The following is a 19057-nucleotide window of genomic DNA, read 5'->3' on the forward strand; positions in this document are numbered from 1 at the left end:
CTGAATTTATTGTTTTTCTGTTCTTCCCTTTCTCCTGCTCAGTGTCTGATATTCCTGGATGACCCACAGGCTGTGAGTGACATCCTGGAAAAGCTGGTGAAGGATGACAACCTTCTCATGGCCTACCAAATTTGCTTTGATCTGTATGAAAGTGCCAGCCAGCAATTCCTGTCTTCTGTCATCCAGAATCTCCGCACGGTTGGCACTCCCATTGCCTCGGTGCCTGGCTCCACCAACACCGGCACCGTCCCTGGATCGGAGAAGGACAGGTGGGGACATTGGCTCTGTGCCCAGCCTGATCTCTGCACTGTCTTTGGTGTGTGATGGACAATCCTGCCTAGATCAGGGCTGGTTAAATAGGAGTGTTTATGCACCTGTGAGGAGCTGGGTATAAATACCTTTGAATCAGTGACCCAAGCATAGCTGTGTTTTTCTCCCTCTTCCAGTGAAATAAAGGCACAGAGTAATTTGTGTCAGCCTGTGATGCATCAGAACAAGGTGCTAACAACATCTTAATATGTTTTATTTCCATGTCAGCGCTCTAAGATCTGTGCTAATAGTGATGAGCTCAAGGTTTCTTGGTGCAGCTTTAATTATCCTTTGTTGACCTTGTTCTCTCCCATGTCTCTGTTTCTTCATTACCTACAAACATCTCTGTTTTTGTTGTCTCTATGTATGGAATAATAGAGAAGGATTTTCCAGGCCTTTATCTACAGATTCCCTGAAAATTGAATTGGGGATGAGTTTCCTGCTCAGCAGTGATCTCCAGGTAGATCATCTCCAAATCCCAGGCTTCTCTTTCAGGACAGTGTTCAGCTGTAATTATCCTTTTTGACTAGTTACAAGTGGTGAGCTGGGTTGCATTTTTCATTTTTATTTTGTTTCAGTGATGCTATGGAAGCAGAAGAGAAAGCAGGAAGCACTTGTGCAGCAGGGAAGTGTGCAGAAATTGTAAGTGCCATTTCCAAAATATCTTCCTTGCTTAGTTTTTCTTATGTGTTCCCTTTGAATCTCAAGGGTTGCCAGATTGGTTTGGCTAATAAAGAATGGACTTCCTTTTCTGTCTTGCTTGGAGATAAGGTGACAGATGATCTCTGAGGATGAGACATCTGATAGTCCGTACTGAAAATGGTCAAGAATGGGAAGTGGGCAGAGTTCAGTGGGAGTTACTGAGTTCTGACAAAGGGGACAGAAGGATCTGCCTCATTTGTTTTTTGTTGATACTGAAATAATTAACTCATTCCAGAAGAAAAGGCCTGAAATTTAACTGCTGCTGAGAACCTTAGCAAGTGAATTAGCTTGATGCATTTTTTTATTTCTCCTTCAGAAATCCAGCTGTAGTTCTGGCTGGATAGAACTGATGCTATTCTTCAGGAATGGCAGGAGGGGATGCTGATGTTCCTTTTCCAAGAAGGGGTAAAGTTGCCTCTGGCCTGTGTGGTGCTGAGCCAACTGGTTGGACTATTTTTGTTTAGTTTCTTTCCAAGTATTGGGAAAAGTGAGTTTGCTTCTAACATGCACATGCAGTTGCATTTTGGCATGTAGAATAGCTAATGCAGTTCTGACACTTCCAATGCTGAAGAAAAGAAATGCTACTAGAGAGGAAAGTAGAACTCAAGACAAGTGGGTTTTTTTCATCTTTTTTCCCCATGGTACACGTTTGCAAACAAAAGTTGGGAATCTTTGAAAGATTCTTGCAAATAACTTAAAAATAAAGGGCAAAGAGAAGTGTTTTCTTCAAATTATATTTCCCAAGGAAAACAAAAGGCATTGAGTTTCTTGCCCATCAAGGAACCTCTAACAGTGCTTTTGTGCAGGAAAGGTGTCCTGGATCAGTTTCTGCTGCATTGGCCTTGCTGACTGTGCCATGTACACAAAAACGATCTGTGTGGTCAGAAATGTTCTTGAGCTTAATCTTCCACTATTCAGAGTGCTGAGTACAAAGAAATAACTGAGGGAATTAGTTTAAGGGCTGAAGTACTCATGCTTGGCTGGTCTCTGACCAGCTAACAAAGAATTGTTATGTACTTTTTACCTTGCTCAGAAGAAACTTCAGTTTCCACAGATTAATTTCCAACTGTTCCATCATGAGGAAGAAGGAGACTTTCTCTAAGAGTTCTTGAAGATGAATGTATTAGAGATTCCTCTTAATTCTGCTGTTCTAAATGAAGCCTGTAGCTCACAAGGAGGGTGCTGCAGCTCAACAGGGTCATGCAAAGCATTGCAGTTTGTGGCCCTCTCCACTAAAGCTGCCATGGAAATACAAGTTCACATTTGTAAAAGGGGTTGTCTCTTGCAGGAACTCATTGTGTCTGTGAGGCCAAACAGGATCTTGGAGAATGTCAGGTGTCACTCATATCCTTCTGCTTTCGATGATAGAACACATTTCTTTTTGGAGAGTCTTTTCCCACCTGCACTGTTGTGCACAAGGGGACTTGATTATCTCTGAGGTTTGGGTTAGTGCATCAGGGACAGAAAACATCTTTTTAGTTCTAAAACCTGATGGATTTTGGCATATGGAGATGGAAACATACCAGAGTGGCCTCTCATGAATTGTTTTTTAACAGAGCCATAGTTGGGTTCTCATGATTTTTTTCCTTCTTTTTGCTTGTATGTGAAGAACCCAGAGCCCAAGGACCAGATCTCAAAAATGATTAAAATTTTAAGTGGGGAAATGGCCATAGAGTTACATCTGCAGTTTTTAATACGAAACAACAATACAGACCTCATGATCCTTAAAAATACAAAGGTAAGAGGCTTTGTTAAATATGGTTATCTTGGATTCATCCTGTGCTTGTTTTGACCATGATCCTGTTATTTTACAACATTATCTTATGTTTTAGAATGACCTCCCTGGGTTTCGAGGATACAAATGTGTTTTAGTCATGATAAATTAACATTTGCAACTTGAACTCGTGAGGCTGAAGAGCTGTTTGCACCCAAAGAAAGCCATATAATCAGATTGTTTCAGCTTACAGTTAGTATGACCTAATGACAGGCTGCTATTTGCATGTTGTTTTTTTAAAACATGTATTTCTGATTGGTTATAGAAACTAATCTTTTCCTCACCACTTTTTTTGGTGGGTTAATTTTTCATCTCTTCAGTAAGATGGGCAAAACTCACCTTGCAGCTCCATGTCTGATGCATTGCAAATACTGCTCATTGGGAGGGGAGGGAGGGAATCAGCCAGGACTGTAGGCTGGTGTCTTGGTTGAGGTGTTATGTGATCCCAGAACTTCAGCTTGGCTAAAGGAATCCTGGTATGTCCTAAGAGACCAACATTTCCATGTTGGAGACAAAACAGTCAGATACTGTAATGGAGGCAGTGCTAGTGAATTGAGTAACTGATCTTGTTTTGGAGGATGTTACTCACGGGTGGCCAAATGAAAACTTTCAGGTAAATTAGACTCTCTTAAATGATTATTAGAAACCATAGGGGAAGATTTTCATATGTGAAATAAGATGCACATCATCAGTAAAGTGTTCAGGATTGCTTGTGAGTGGCTTCATCTATTTCAGGAGGCACTTCAAATGTATTGGAAAATCTTTTCCATCCACTGGTTAAGTGCTCAAAAGTGATCCTACATTTGTGGGAATGGCTTGAAAACATCAGCAGCACACTCTGCAGTGCTTATTTCTGGGAAACAGGAAGGGGGGGTTCTGCAGCTCAGTTGCAATTGAACTAAACACGTCTTTGACAGAAACTCATAGAAAGGATTGTTTTGCATGGGAAAGATGGGTTGAGGATATATTAAAGTGTATTAACAATCTATTAACTGATTAAATGGAAATTGCTGGTTAAATTGAGGATCATTACAATCCATTTTCCTGGTGTACTGGCAAGCATGTTAAGTGACCTGGGGCATATCTTTGCCAACTGGTGACACTGTTTGTTCTGGTTCTTTCAGGATGCAGTGCGGAATTCCGTGTGTCATACAGCAACTGTTATAGCAAACTCCTTTATGCATTGTGGGACAACCAGTGACCAGTTCCTTAGGTAAATCTATGGCAAGGAAGCTCCAGTGTTTTCTAGAGGTGTTTGGGCAGGATTGTTGCCCTCGTTAACTCAGTGCTTCCAAAGCAGTGACTACGGAACTCTAATGGTCTTAGAGAATGTTTCCTTTTCTCTGTCTTCAGAGACTGGCTTTATTTGACTGCTAACCATATGAGCATTTGGAGGGTGGAGGTCTGCAATTTCTCTTCTTTTTGTTTACCAGCTGGAGAATTTCTCAGATGACATGGGGTTTTTTTGGTAGAGACTGACAGTGCTGAATGAGTGTTGGAGGGGAAATACCAGGGCTGACCTTACCAGAGACTTGAGGAAAGCTCCAGACACTGCTACAGTTTCTCCCAGAGCGTTGGTAGCCTGTGTGTTGAGCAATTGTTCTCCATCTTTCACTGATATCGCCTGTATGTGGAAGCTTGACTAAACCCAGGCAAAAATCAGGGCTAATGAAGGGGAGAGTGGAAATGTGGTTAACTTCCTTTCCTTCTGGAGCTACTTTCTGATTTGAAACCCTGCTTACAGGATGAGGAACAGACTGTATGAAAAACTTTATATAACTTTTCTCTTTTCATCTTCCAGAGACAATTTGGAGTGGCTGGCCAGGGCCACTAACTGGGCTAAGTTTACTGCCACTGCCAGCTTGGGTGTTATACACAAGGTAACATTGCATTCAGTTCCCTCTGCTTAGTATAAATACTTGACTTGTGAATACTGAAAATCTGGAAATGGGGATTCTGAGTGGTGCCTTCACTCCAGTGTATCTGGCACAGCTATAATGTATTTTGAGTCTTTGCACTAAAAATCTGTGCTTACATTATTTCATCTGATAACCAGTATAATTTTTGGCATGTTTTACTGAGAATCAAAAACATGGTAGGATAACATGGCTTAAGGAGAGAGACTTATTCCTAGCTCTTCTATTCCTTTGTGAGTTGAAAGATTCAATAGTTTCTGGTTATTAAAATTGCGTGTATGTATTTCTTAAATTTTTTTTCTTTTATTCTGGGGCATGCCAAAGTCTTTAGTGTAGTAAGCCTCACTAAGTTGGAGTGGTGACCCAAGTAGTCATTTTCTTCAACTTTGTTCACAGGGAGGGTATCTTTAAAGCTGTTTTGAAATAATAGAAGTCTTTATAATGGCTTTGTGTGCCTCAGCCTCATTGCAGTGCTCTAGTGAATGAATTGGTGTAGCTTCAGGCCAAATGTGTCCTGGTTTAGATCAGTGACCAAGTGATTGGTGAGTACTCATGTGCTGTGGTTACTAGAACCCCGGTACAGGGGGATTTTTTGCTTATTGCTCAGCACTGAAATGCTGATTTTTGTGGAGAAAGTAATGTTTTCTCCTGATGTGTTTACATATTATTGTGAAGTGTTTGCATCTGCTGTTTTTTCACCTTTCACTTCCCACTGTCTTCCTTCCTCTGGGCATACAGGGTCATGAGAAAGAAGCATTACAGCTGATGGCCACTTACCTGCCCAAGGACACCTCCCCAGGGTCAGCCTACCAGGAGGGGGGAGGTCTCTATGCCTTGGGTCTCATCCATGCCAACCATGGTGGGGACATCATTGACTACTTGCTGAACCAGCTGAAGAATGCCAGTAATGATGTATGTACTGGGTCCAGTAATGACCCTTTGTTTTGTTGGGAATGGGCAAAAGTGCTGGCTGGTTTAGAAGTGGGGGAGTAGAGGTAATTGAGACCATGGCAGTAGTATGGTACTTAGACCTCCTCTGGGCCTTAAAAGATTGGTTAAAGGTTGGTTTTAACAACCTATTGCTTGAGGTGTAGGTAAGATTTTTAGGACAGTGACTGTATCTTTATCATGTTTACTACTAGATATATGTCCTTTGCTAGTGGGCCTGCAGTATTCAGGCACTGTTACTGCTCATGGCTTGGCTGTCAAGGAAAAGTGCCCTGTAGTTTTAATGCATGTGGCACAATGAGAAGTGTTTTACTTCACCACTTTGCTGTTTGTAGACCTCTACGAAAAATATCTTTTAAAGTTTGGAATAGATCATTGTCCCAGCATGTTCCTTTCTTCTTTTTGTGGAATTTCAGATTACTTTTTAAAAATTCTGTGAACAGATCCCACTTGTCTTATTGCAAATGTACCACCTTTCCTGTATCCATTGCTAGAACAAAAGAGGTTATAGACTGTTTAAGTGGGTACTGATTTAACTTTCTGATTATAATCTCTAATTAGCCACTAATTGTTACACATAGCTCGAATTTATTGTTTTACATAAATCACTCAGTGGGGAAAAAGACCTTGAAGTTACTAGAAAGTCTCCAGTGCCATGTGTAAAGCTTGTGATACTCACTTAGTTTTGGGCTTTTGAACCTCTGTTTCTATTCCATTTTCTGCCTCTTTCATTGGACCTACTGCCTAAAACAGTGAACGTGATATTATTAGCAGGTCAAGAGATCAGTGTGGGTCATGTGGGGATAAAAGTTTGCAGTTTTATGTTGATGGAAATAAGTCTGCTTCAGCTGAAGCTGCATTGTTCCCTCCTGTGTGATAACTGAACGTGCATGTTCTTCTCTAGATTGTGCGACACGGTGGCAGCCTGGGCTTGGGTCTGGCTGCCATGGGGACAGCACGTCAAGATGTGTATGATTTACTGAAAACAAATCTATACCAGGATGATGCAGTGACAGGTAAGTGTTCTGCTTTCAAAGCAAATAACCATCTGAGGCCTTATCAGGCATCTGGGGTTTTTTGGTGGTGGGGTTTTTTTTTCAATTTCCCAGGTTTTCTTTTTGAAGCATAGATTGTTTGTAGCTGTGTTTTATTTACTGACCTTTTCCTGATCATCATGGTTCTTTTGTTGTGTGTCAGGCATGTTCAGAGGTCCTGTCAGGGCTGGTTTGTGGCACTATGCCAAGTATTCAGAAGACATGCTGGGTCTTTAAACAGTCCCTTAATTTGCTCTCTTCTTTCCTTTGTCGTACGCTTTTTATTCAGTGTGCCTGGTCTCCAGGGCCAGTGCTTTTTCTGGGCTGAGAGGTAGGCTTGGAGAAGCTTGTGGCAGCTACTGCTGCACTGGAAGGGACTCACAGGAAAATGATCTCCTGGGCTTTTGGCCCAAGGAAAAGATAATTGAATCTGGTAGGGAAGAACACTGAATTGTGGCTAGTAGGTCATTACAAGCACATTTGGCCATGAATAATGGAGTTGCTGGGCAAGGTGGTGTCCAGAAGTGATCTGTTGGCCTACATCTTGTGTGATCCTGTAGATACAATATTTACTATTTTTGGGAACTGAGTTTGCTTGATTTTTTTGCTTTTCTGTGCTTTGCAGGTGAGGCAGCTGGCCTGGCACTGGGGTTGGTTATGTTGGGATCTAAAAATGCCCAGGCTATTGAGGACATGGTTGCTTATGCCCAGGAAACTCAACATGAGAAGATCCTGCGAGGCCTCGCGGTTGGAATTGCTCTGGTCATGTACGGGCGGATGGAGGAGGCAGATGCTCTCATTGAGAGTCTCTGCAGAGACAAGGCAAGTTGAGCTGTGACTCAGTCCCTAACTGTTCATTGGGAAATCTCCAGCTACAGTGGGTTGGCTGTTCTTACATAGGTCTCTAGGGGGGCTGTTTCACAAATTGCTTCACTTTGATGAAAAATACAAGAACAACAGTACCTAAGTTTTGTATTTTTTTAGCCTCATACTTGGTCTTCATAGTCCTGTGAGCAGCATCAAGGAGCAGAACAGGGCACAATGGTTAAAAACAGATGAGGGTTTGCTGTAGGTGGGTCATTCATGTAGTTGGCTCTAGTGGTCAACAGCAGATAGCAAATAAGAAGCAGAGTGACACATTTGCCATATACTCTTCGGCAGTCTGTGGCACAGTAACTTTCTGTCCCTCTGAAATTGGTAATGACAACCATGCTTTGGTGATTGTCCTGTTACTCATCCCAAATGAACAATTAAGCAGTCCTGCTATCTATTTCCAGATTCCAGGCCCAATAGCGGCACAGATTTAAAGCCAGAGTTACTTGTGCCACTGTTTGGATGAATGTTAAATAGTGATGCTTCCTCTTCCAGGATCCAATTCTCCGTCGTTCCGGAATGTACACTGTTGCTATGGCGTACTGTGGCTCAGGGAACAACAAGGCCATCAGACGCCTGCTGCATGTGGCTGTAAGTACTGTGGGCTGGGGAGCACAGAGGGAGAAATCTGTGGTGAGAAAGTAAGCACCTCTCTTTGACAGGCTTTGTGTCTGCAGTGTTAATGTTCTGGTCCAAATCAGAGATTGTGAAGTGATGAAAGCTTTACTATGAGGAGAACCAGCAGGGCCTTCCAACATTAGGACTAGACTTTCAGCAAGAAAATATTCAAGCTGGTATCACAGAAAAGGAACCTATTTAAAAAATAAAACATGAACCTGAAGTAGCTAGTAACAAGCTTGCAGTGAATAGTCTGTGTAATGGTGGGCTGGAGAAAAACAAGTTTAATTTTTAAAAGATGAGGTCTCTGTGCTCTTTGATGGGCTTGCAGTTGGTGTGCAAACAAGGATGAAGCTGTTTCAGTGAAGGCTGAACATGATTGTTAACTAACTTTCTCTAGAATCCTGTTTTCGTAACTGCCACTGGCCTGAATTGTTGCAGAGTCCTCTGGTGTTTTAGCTGTATTGTGAGTGTCCTGTTTTCCCTTGTGTAGGTGAGTGATGTGAACGATGACGTCAGGCGAGCAGCCGTGGAGTCACTTGGTTTCATTCTGTTCAGGTACAGTATCTTCCTTGGTCACTTCTACAGCCTTCAAATTGATGTCTGTGACTTTTGCAGGAAGTGTGTGTGCTGCTGCTTTCACAAAATGACTCAATCTCTGAGTGGATGCTGAACAGTTAAAAAAATGAGAGGCAATAAAACTGGGTTCAGAATTAGAAGTGTTCTTTAATGTTCTGCAGATGCTTAATGAGCCTTTCGATGGGTTTCCGGACTTAGAGTTTAATTGTCTGAATAGAGTTAGATGCAGTTGACAAATGGAATGAAAAATTGATATTTGTATGATTGAAAGTTAATTAAAAATTAAATACATAGTGTTTGTGCCAGGCCTCTTCAAGGCAGCAGTACTCAAATATCTGCCTAATGGCTGTACAAAATGTTCCTGGAGGTTGTGACTTTGGTTAAAGGAAACCTGAAGAAGGACATTGAAATAGTTTTTGTTTTTTAGGTATCCAGTTAAACCCTGACAGGTTTCTGGTGTTACATTTTAATGTGAGCCCATCAGAAAACAGTCTTAATGTTTGCTTTGGTTCTCTAAATTGAAATCTGTCACTGAACAAGTATTTTGTACTGCCCTACAGTTCCTAAGGAGTGTTTGTGGTGGTTTTGTTTTTTCTTTTAATTAGATTGGGGAATTGGAAGGCTCCTCAAGGGCTACACCTTCACCTGTTAGTGCAGTAGTCTGTGTAATCTGAGCACTCTGAGTGTGCCTGAGAGGCAGTAGTGCGTACTTGGGTCCACACTTCTAATGTAAAAATCTGTCCTTACATCTTTGAGTTAGTGGCTGTCCTTAAAAGCAGGATGAGAGATTCTTAAAGATGGTATTAAAAATCTGGCTTACTGATGTGAGCAGTCACTTTGTCATTAACCAAGCTGCTCCTCACACAGAACTGCCTCAGTGCCGTTCTGCTTTAGCTGAAGGATGTTCTGGCAGCCATTGGCTGTGGTTTACAAACAGGGTGGATTCTCTCTGTGGGCAGCAGGTGTCTCCAAAGCGCTTCTGCTCTGTCGTTTCCAACGAGCACAGCCTGTTCTGTGCTGCAGAGCAAACAGGCCCTCTCCTGAAGCCAAGGGGTCTGTTTAACTGACTTGTGCATCTGTGTACAGAATGAAAATTCCATGCAAGCCTTCCATAGTTTCAGTCATGTTTTTTCCAAACAGGTTGTGACAAAGTCCTTTTGATCTCAGATTTCAGTGTAATTTTTCTTTTCAACAAATGCAAAACATAATTGGACATTGATAGCTCCTACCAAAATGAGAAGCTTTCAAGGCTCTGAGCTAAACCATTTACTGTGTGCTGGCATTGGTTGCAGCAGTGCATAGTTCAGGGCCTGTTCTCTCCATATCCAGCAGTGGAAATGGGTGACATCATCTTCGACTCTTTCACCTGCTCTGCAGTGGTTCAGGTGTTGTTCTGCCTCTTCCCTTCCCTTTCTGGAGAGGTGCAGTCCAAAATTTACCTGTTCAACACGGAGGAGCATTTCTTCATAAATTCCAGTGTCCACTTTACTTGGTAGCAAGGACTAAAACTTTTTAGTTGATTATCATTGGCTTCTGACGGCAGAAGGTTTGGGTCAGGGTGTGGTAGTTGCCAATAGTTTTTGCTTGCTGCCTTTCACAGGATACATGATGAGTTGTTTGCTTTAAGACCTAGCTCTGGAGGGAGCCTTTGGCTTGTCTAGCCCAGACCCCTCCATTCCCATGCAGCAATGGAGGGGATTTTCTGCTCAGAGGGCCCCACAGATCACCCCTGGCATTACTGTCTCTGGTTAGAAACCTAAAGCTGTGTTTCAGTTCCTGGAAAAAATGCCTGTCAGTGTAGAGATCTAGGCACTGGTTTTATAGTTACTTTTCCTGTTTGCTGAAAATGCAAGTTGGCACTAATTATATGCACTGGTCCAGCTCAACATTGCAGGTGTTCAGAGAAATAAAGAAAAAGTGATCGTGAGTTTGTCACTGAAGCTCCCGTGAAAAAAGTTCTCATTGAATGCTTTGTATGTGAAAGGGAACTATGAAGTCAGGATTTAAATGAGAGAACAAATTTTTTTTATGTGGTCTGCATTTTTCTCAGGCAATTTATGGCGTTACTGTAGGGTTGAACATGCTGGAGCTCTGATTTCATCCTCTGGGTTGTACACTGCAGCAGGAGGAGTAGCTCATACTTGTGCTTCTGTCTGTTCCTCCTACAGGAATAGTAAAATCAGTATAAGGGTGGAGGTTACCCAGTCAGAGGGGACTAATTTCCTTAAAAGCACCATTGATTGAACATGACAGAACTACAGCCCACAGACTCACTTTGTGTCATAAGTACCTACTTTGTTTTCTCCTGTTGTTACAGCTATCTGTGAATAAATGCTCTTCCTCTGGGATTTGAACTAAAAGTGTCCTAAACGTCACAAACCCGCTATTTTTAGGTAATACATTTGCATAGCAGAACATTCTGTAGGCTTTGCTGTCCTTGTTTACCTCTGTGAGTCTTCCTTGCTAGCACATACATACAGCCCTGTGTACATTCAAGAGCATATCTTGACTTTTATGGCTACAATTAATGAAAACAGCACGATATCAGAGTAAAATGTGCAATGTGTATAATGCAATGAAACATGGCATTTAATTTTAGAGCAACAAGGTTTTGCTTGAAATATAAAAGGTTTAAACTTTAGAAGATCAATATTTTTAAAAGATTAATATTTTTAAGCATGGAAAATTTTTTATATTTTTTTCCTGTTCTTTTGATTTACTAGAAAACTCTACAAAAGAATGTGTGTGGCTTCTTCAGTATTCAAAATTCATGAATCAGGGTTTAGACAGGATGTTTTAGTCTGGGTTCTCAAGTTTTACCTAAGAATTGCAAGCTTAAATTTTCTAGTGTGTTATGAAAGATACTAAATTACCTAGTTACAGTTTGGAGAAATCATGAGAAGTTGGTGAAACTCTCGCTTTGCAACAGGATCACTGGCTGTGTGTGCTCAGCAGTTACAGAATCACAGACTGTTCTGAGTTGGAAGGGACCCACAAGGATCGTTGAGTCCAACTCTTAAGTCAATGGCCCACACAGGGGGTTGAACCCATGACCCTGGCGTTACTACAACCAAGTTTTAACCAACTGAGCTGATCTCAGGGTTCCTCTGGCACTTGGAGGGTGAGCCGTGTAAGGAACACTTGATGGCTCTGGGCATTGCTCAGAACATCAGCTGTGCTGCAAGAGCTTAGAAGGGATTAGAGGACCAGGGGTTGGTGCTGCTGTGCCAGTTACACTTTGAGATGTTGGATCCACACTTGGTTGGCTGTGGGAACATCTGCAGGCAGGTCACCCAGGGGAGCAGAGCAGTGTCAGACATCCTGCTTGAGCTGCAGAATACATTGCAGGGTCCTGTTGCTACAGCACAGAAGTTAACTGCCTTATCCTATTCTTGAGCTCCCCAAAGCTTTCCAGGGAACCCTGTATGTAGAATTTGACCTGGACCAGCAGGGTTGTTGCTGCTACTCGTTTAGAAGCAGTTCATGGGTTAGGACTGGGGATGGAAAGCACAGCTTGCTGACTGTAGGACTTGGCGTGGTGTTTTCCCCTCTTGGCTTAATGCCATAGAAATATTGGGCTCTAGTTATGTATTTTGCAAGAGATCATTTTCATGCTGCTCTACTAAATGACCAGAAAATACTCCAGTGCAAGAGAATTGTTTCCTTCTTTCTTCCTCTTCTCAGCTAACAAGACAGTCAAAATTCTACAGCGTAGAAACCTGTAACTGTGTGTTCCCTTTTTTAAAAAATGGTCACTTCTTACAGGAGACACTTTAAAGTAAAATGTTGCTGTCAAGTGGTGGAGAGGCTTGAATAAAGCTTGAGATGTTTGGAGCTTGCAGTGTGGGATGCAGGGCTGGACAAGAAGGTAGGTTGTGAAATTGCAAGAAGAAAAGTGAGGCATTGAGTTGGCTGCTGTAATATGAATCTGTTTTCCTAGTCCTGATCCTTTTGCCACTGATTGTAGATGGCAAACTTACCTTATTGTAGATGTTTATATATTGGTCCTTTTTTTTACTGAAGTGGCTTATGAGAAATATTTATGCCTGTTGGAAAACAGCATCTAAGGCACTTGTGATTTCTGGTCAGATTTTTTAAAAGACTGTTATGATGAGATGAAAAACATGATAAATTTCAAGTGTTTTGCTTTTCAGAATTGGAAACAATTATTTTAATCTTAATTTTTACCACTTTAGATCATGAATTGGTCTTTGTTGATATTGCAGAGTGAGATGTGATTGGCTTACGTAGTCAGCTCTGTTTTTATCCTGTTAGAGCAGTGCTGCAGTGTATCTAAACACTTTATATACAAAATGAGGAGGTAAATGTTTTATGAACAGAACAAATCTGATCTGGGGGAAAGCTTCAATGTGGGCTGCAGCAGTGCTTCAAAGTGTGGAATAAAAAGGTTCAATGCTCTCATAGGAGTTGTGAAGTCCAGGGGAATGAGAGCCATAGGGAAGCAGGGCTTAAGTTTTAGGATGTTGCTTTTGCCATGGTGCAGTATTGTTGGGAAAAGGCTGAGGGCAGGAGAGGGAACAATGCAGCCTCTGGAGATTCCCAAAAGGAAGGTGTAGTCTCAGCTGATAAGTGTGGGCTACCCAAATACGGAGAACTCTGCATGGCTTGTGTTCAGTTTTTCATTTTAGGATGATGCATGTGAAATAATAATGTTTCCTGCTTTTGTATTCTTTGTGTTTACATAGCCTTTGGTATTTTAACACTATATATTTGTTTTAAGGCAAACACATCAGATACTTGGATTTTATTCCAGGAAGACTTGGGCAGTTTGTTTTGTTTAACTCCTCTGACTACCTTTATCCAGGAGGCAGATGGCAGATGGTCTGGGTGATTGGGTATGAGACTGACAGTCACTCTAACGTGACCTGTACCAGTGACTTTTTCAGGGTTATAATTGTGAAGAAGAGGAATTTATTGAAACATCTCTGCTTGTTAATTCTTGCGTAGGAAAGCTTAAAAGGGTTTTGTTTACTCTTCAACCCATTTTATCTTCGTTTTACTCAGTCTTTCTGGGAGAGGAGAATGAGGATCTCTTTCAGTGAAATAGAAGCAGAAACCTTACTATAATCAGAAGAAGGCATAGACTTTCACTGAAGTCTTTCTGGACTTGAAAATGCCTTTATCTGCAGGTTTGAAACTGGAAACAGAGCTGTGTGTCTTCACTGACAAAACTGGAATGCACTGGAGAACTCCCTTGGCATCTGGCAAAACTAATCCAACTTCTAATGAGAATTGTAGCTGTACAATTAGATTGCACAAATACATTCATTGTTTCAAGCAATATAGTATGACATCTTGCATTTATTCTTTCCCTGCCATTGTTTTCTCTTTGTTCTAAACTATTTCTATGCATGAGATTTTACTTACCCTGGAAAATAGGGCTCAGCCTTTTTATCACTTGAGAGCTTTGGAAAATCTTACAAGTATTTCAACTTCATCCTGTAAACTGGAATGTCTTCACAGATAAGTAAATTATTGATTGGTGCAAATCTGACATAGTTTCTGCTTGCACCCTGCTGAAAACTCAGAAAGTTATTCCTTCAGGAAGCGGCTTCCCCCTTATGGCCTAAAATACTGCCCGTAGTGCCTGTTACACACCTATAAGGTTGTGTGTAAAGATTTCAGATCACTCAATCACAGAGTGCATGAGAAGAGGGAGAGAAACTGGCCTTGTATGTTCTCCTCCTCTAATTTCAGAAAAATATTTTCCTTTTCTAGGACTGTACACACTAAGGCTTTCTAACTGGCCACTTTAAGCAGTGAGATTTATAACTAATTTGGTTGTCTGACCAAGTCCTTGAAATTTGCTTTTAAACTACTGTTCAGCAACTTAACTTTCAATTAAGTAATCAAAAATGCTGAGATTCTTTGAGCCATTAAATGAAGTTGACAAATTACTTTTTTATGGCAAAATCTTGTTGGATTTTGTGGGTATGCGTCTTGCAAAATAAAGGGCTCATTTGTTGTGCTGGGTTTAATGAATTTGAAAATGAGTTGCCATTACCTGTGTAGAGCATTTGTAAAGAGGATCCTTTAGAGAACAAGAAGCTCTTAACTTTTAAGAGCATGAAGTTTTTCAGAGATTGGAAAGGACCTCAATACCTGGAGGCAAGAAATCTGAGCTGCAGCATGTGTTGACATGAATCATTAAAAATAAGTGTAGAAATGGACACTTTGGCAAGCTATCTTTCCTATTTTGGTACCTAGATTCCCATGTTTAAATGAAAAAGCTTCCTCTCATTCTTTGATGGGCAGAAATCTTCCTTTTCCATTGGAGAAAACAGTGTTTCTCCTGGGAATGGCACTGATAGCAAACACCATGGTGTCATGCCAAAGCAAAATTGTGGGAGTTTCTTCTGTCCTGACTGTTGTTTTTGCCATGTTGATGGTTGCCTAGAGAGGCAGAGGGGAAGTGGAACGAAGGAGGGCTGTGTAGCAGTTGTGTGTGCGCATCTTTATCAATATGAAGTAAGAAATCTGACACTCTGTGGTGATATGAAGTCGGTGCTGAGAGCTGGGCAGAACTCTGGCACTTCTGACTCGGATGTGCAGGGCACAAAGCCAGCAGAGCTCTGGCAGGTGTTCTGCTCCTTGGGCTCCAGTGCCCCAGGTTGTTCAGCATGCTGTACCAGGTGTACCCGTGGTGTAACGGGGAGCACTCTGGACTCTGAATCCCAAGGTCCTGAGTTCGAGTCTCAGTGGGACCGTCCCCTGGCAGTAAATGCCTCCCTGCCATCCCATCCCGTCAGATCTCGGATGCTCAGCAGAGTCAGCCCCGGTCAGTACCGGGAGCTGTGACAGTCCCGAGGGCTTCACTATCGCTGTCCAAGCTCACTTGGATGTGGCAGATGGACCTTGGAACTTAAACGGTGGGGCCAGTTCTGTGCATGCTGTGCCTCACCTAAAACATCCACTGTACAGGCTGGAAGGGCACGTGGGGAGAGCCCTGCCCAAATCTTAGTTTGTGAAGTTTGGCCATACATCCATACCAGGTGTATGGTGTTTACATCACTTTACTTTTTAAGTCTGATGTTACACACAGCAGCCTAGAAAAAGATTTAGGGGAGTAACGCTTTTGGTTTCTTATACCAGCTTGCAGTAATATGGATTTTTCCACAACAGGAAAACAATGTAGAAACCCAACACTTTCATTGAAGCACCATAAAAGAAGATAGAAGCTGAACTGAAGGTTTGCAGCTTACAGAACCCCAATTGGTTTAGAACTGGCTTCAGGGATGCATTTTATATCACCACAGTTGAGATTAACTGAAGTTCTTGCTGTTTCTCAGGGTGACTTGAAGGTTGGGATGTTGGTTGGCTGGTTTTGCTTGGGTTTTTTTGTTTGGGTGGAGATTTTGTGTTTGTTTTTTTGTTGGGTTATTTGTTTGGTTGGTTTTGGGTTTGTTTAGTTTTTTTAAGGAAATACTTTTATTTTCATTTCAAGACACTTATTCAATTAGGTTTCAAACTCCATTATTTTCTTCTCTGCAAGATTGCTCAGTCCTTATGTCCGTGACTGTGCTGTAATTTTTAATTACATAGGCAGCCAGAACATTGACTAAATGTCTCCTAATGTATTTTAAATAATTAAACACACACACCCCCACCCATGCTTGTCCACTGTCCTTCTAAAGTGTATTTCTTCCCATCGTGCTTGGATGTTGCAGATCAGCTTTGGCTTTTGTTTGTCTGGCTTTTCTGTAGTTTAGAAAGAGATGAAATATGCCAGATAAAAGTTACTGTGATAAGGAGGAAAGTTGAACTAGGTAACTGTGTTAAGTTATGGAGTGTATAGAGGCCACAGAGCTGGCCAGACAGTTGATTTGGTGTGGGCCAAATTCTGAAAGAACTGGAAGCACTTTCCTCCAGAAAAATGAATCTTTTTTATCTTTTTGTGTCAAGTGGGAAGTGCATGACCCCTTTGATCTGTACAAGTGTCTTTGTGTTCTACTATACCAAGTGACTGCAGAGCTTTTATCAATTATTATTTAGGCTGCTAATTTATGAAAGAAGCTGGAAGCTATAAGCATACTCTGACTTCACAGCCAGTGTGTAAAAAATGTGTTCTATAAATTTGTGTTGCCTAAAGATGATGCTTTAGCCCTGAGTCTTGTCTCTTGCTTGTCAATACCACACCAGCAGCGTTGTCCTTAGTTACCATACAACAAACTCCAGCTTTCTTACAGCTGCTCGCAGTGCCTCTCTCATCTTGCCTTGCTAATGAAGGCAATGTCTTTGTTCAGATCTGTTCTTGTAGATACAGTTGCTAAAACAAAATCTCTGCTGTCCATTATGTTGTCCTTTTCTTTCAAAGTTCTGCATCTTCTCTTCAGCTTTCTTTTCAGCCTGTCCTTCTGCCTTCCAAGGCTGTTACCTGAAGTCTCGGCTTGTTTGCTTTGTCAGTGGACGAGCAATGTCTTTTTACTCTTAGTGGGGAATGTGCTTAATGGGAATGTGCTTGCTTTATTGCTGATATGTTTCTGTCTATGGAGAAATTTCCTTTCTCTGTAGGAAGACTGGATTTTTGATTAGTCACTAGTCTTTTTGATTGAGGTTTGTTGTTGTTGACTAAATTCAGTAGCTGGAACATGTTGAGCTTCTATTTACAGTTACTAAAACGGAGAAATCAGTACACTCCCTTGACAAAATACATCTTAGTTGGTTGACACTTCTTCAAGGATTATTTCCTGTTTGTGGAGTCTAAACACAATTACAGAGAGTCCTTGGAATAGTTCTTGGTGGGACACCTAGGGCAAATTACTGCTCATGTAAGAATGCAGTCTGACAGCTGTACACAAAGAGAGTCAACCAGAAGAGAACTAAGTTACCACTCATTTTTTCTAAATGCTGTGAGCCACCTGTGATGTTTCTTCTGGAAAGGGAAAATTTCAGTTATTGCTGAAATTAGATGGTTGTTGCCTGCCATATGAACATTGTTTGTTTAATTAACATGGATTTACTTAAGTATCAAGGGAGTTTTCAAAGCTGACTTCTTCCTGCTCTCTTTTTACTGGTCAGTAACCCCTCAAGAACTGTACTCTACCTGTTATTCCTCATGAGTGCTGGTTCCTGCACTGCAAATGATGCTTTTATGGTTTTGCTGTGGTCACTCTGTGCATGGATGTGATTGCACCTTTACCTGGTCCCAGAACACTTGCTCTGGGTTAAATAAGGCACTGGCCTGTGATGTGTTCAACTATGTACTTGGAAGTTTTGGAGGGTTTGATGATTTTTTTAAATCTCACTCTCTCCCTGTTTGAGCTTCAAAGTAATCTGGGTTTTTTTAAAAGCTTTTGATTGTCAAACATTTTTAAATGTAGGTGCCTTTAACAGCTCTACAGGCCATCAGTTCTGGTTTTTAACTACAGAATCCTCTCAGATTTTGTTTGACTAAATACGAGTGAGAGCAGTTAGAGCTTGTTCTGACCTCATGGCTGGTGACTATCACCAAAAAGGGGAGCAAGGAGACAACTTTTACTGTAAGTGCCACAGATGTATTTTTAATGCTTTCTTCTGGAACTCTCTGGCAGTTGTTCTGGTAGGCTCTGTTTTGAGCTTGCATATGTTTTAAATTAAATATATATAAATAGATGTTGGAGGGACATGTTATCTTTAGTACTTTCTGTTCTGCAGATGAAAGAAACCTAAGCCGTTTGCTGTACATAATTTTAGTGTGTAACTAAAGAATGCTGAAAACACGAAAAATGGAAACAAAGCCCAAGCTGAAAATTTTACTGTAAATGGAAACTATTGAAAAAATGATGAGCTGGGTGTTTGCTGTAAGAGCTCCAGCACACTGGAGAAATCCGATTTCCTTTCCCAAAGAGGGATTATCTGAAACTGTCAGAAGTTTCTGATTTCCCAAATGACACTCTGGTAACTTTACAGATTGTGGGAACGATTCCTTCCTATGAATTTTGTGCTCACATGGAATTCATGAACATTCTGGAGAGTGCACAGACTGGGACCTGTAATTCTGTGATTCTATTCTGTGGTTCTATGACTCCAGTCTTACGCCACTAGTCCAATTAAATAATTTTGAGCCAAGATAAGCTGCAGTGAACTGTTGTCTCTGCTGTCTGTTAAACACTTGCTCTTATTTTCAAGTGAAGTAGCTTTTCTATCTGTGATTTTTCTACTTTCTGTGAGCTACATTGGCTGAGGGAAGGATTTCACTGAAGGTCTCATGGTCATAAAAAGGAAGTTTATTCATATAAATTATAGAGATGTTCCAGGCACTGCTTGTCCTGTTTTACTCATGTTTACTGCTCATGTATCATCCT

The 19057-nt window shown here is 41.3% G+C and overlaps 1 protein-coding gene across 1 annotated transcript in view; it reads left to right on the forward strand.

The window, feature by feature from the left end:
• The window catches only part of PSMD1 (proteasome 26S subunit, non-ATPase 1), a 70196-nt gene that overhangs the window by 7376 nt on the left and 43763 nt on the right, over positions 1 to 19057 (forward strand). Inside the window, exons 7-16 of the mRNA XM_071566275.1 lie at positions 43 to 269; positions 888 to 951; positions 2621 to 2749; positions 3910 to 3998; positions 4587 to 4665; positions 5440 to 5613; positions 6554 to 6665; positions 7309 to 7505; positions 8052 to 8147; positions 8668 to 8732. Coding sequence (XP_071422376.1) covers positions 43 to 269; positions 888 to 951; positions 2621 to 2749; positions 3910 to 3998; positions 4587 to 4665; positions 5440 to 5613; positions 6554 to 6665; positions 7309 to 7505; positions 8052 to 8147; positions 8668 to 8732 — 1232 coding nt within the window. The remainder of the gene's footprint in view (positions 1 to 42; positions 270 to 887; positions 952 to 2620; positions 2750 to 3909; positions 3999 to 4586; positions 4666 to 5439; positions 5614 to 6553; positions 6666 to 7308; positions 7506 to 8051; positions 8148 to 8667; positions 8733 to 19057) is intronic.

This window comes from Pithys albifrons, chromosome 11, assembly GCF_047495875.1.
Source record: "Pithys albifrons albifrons isolate INPA30051 chromosome 11, PitAlb_v1, whole genome shotgun sequence".
Lineage (NCBI taxonomy): Eukaryota > Metazoa > Chordata > Aves > Passeriformes > Thamnophilidae > Pithys > Pithys albifrons.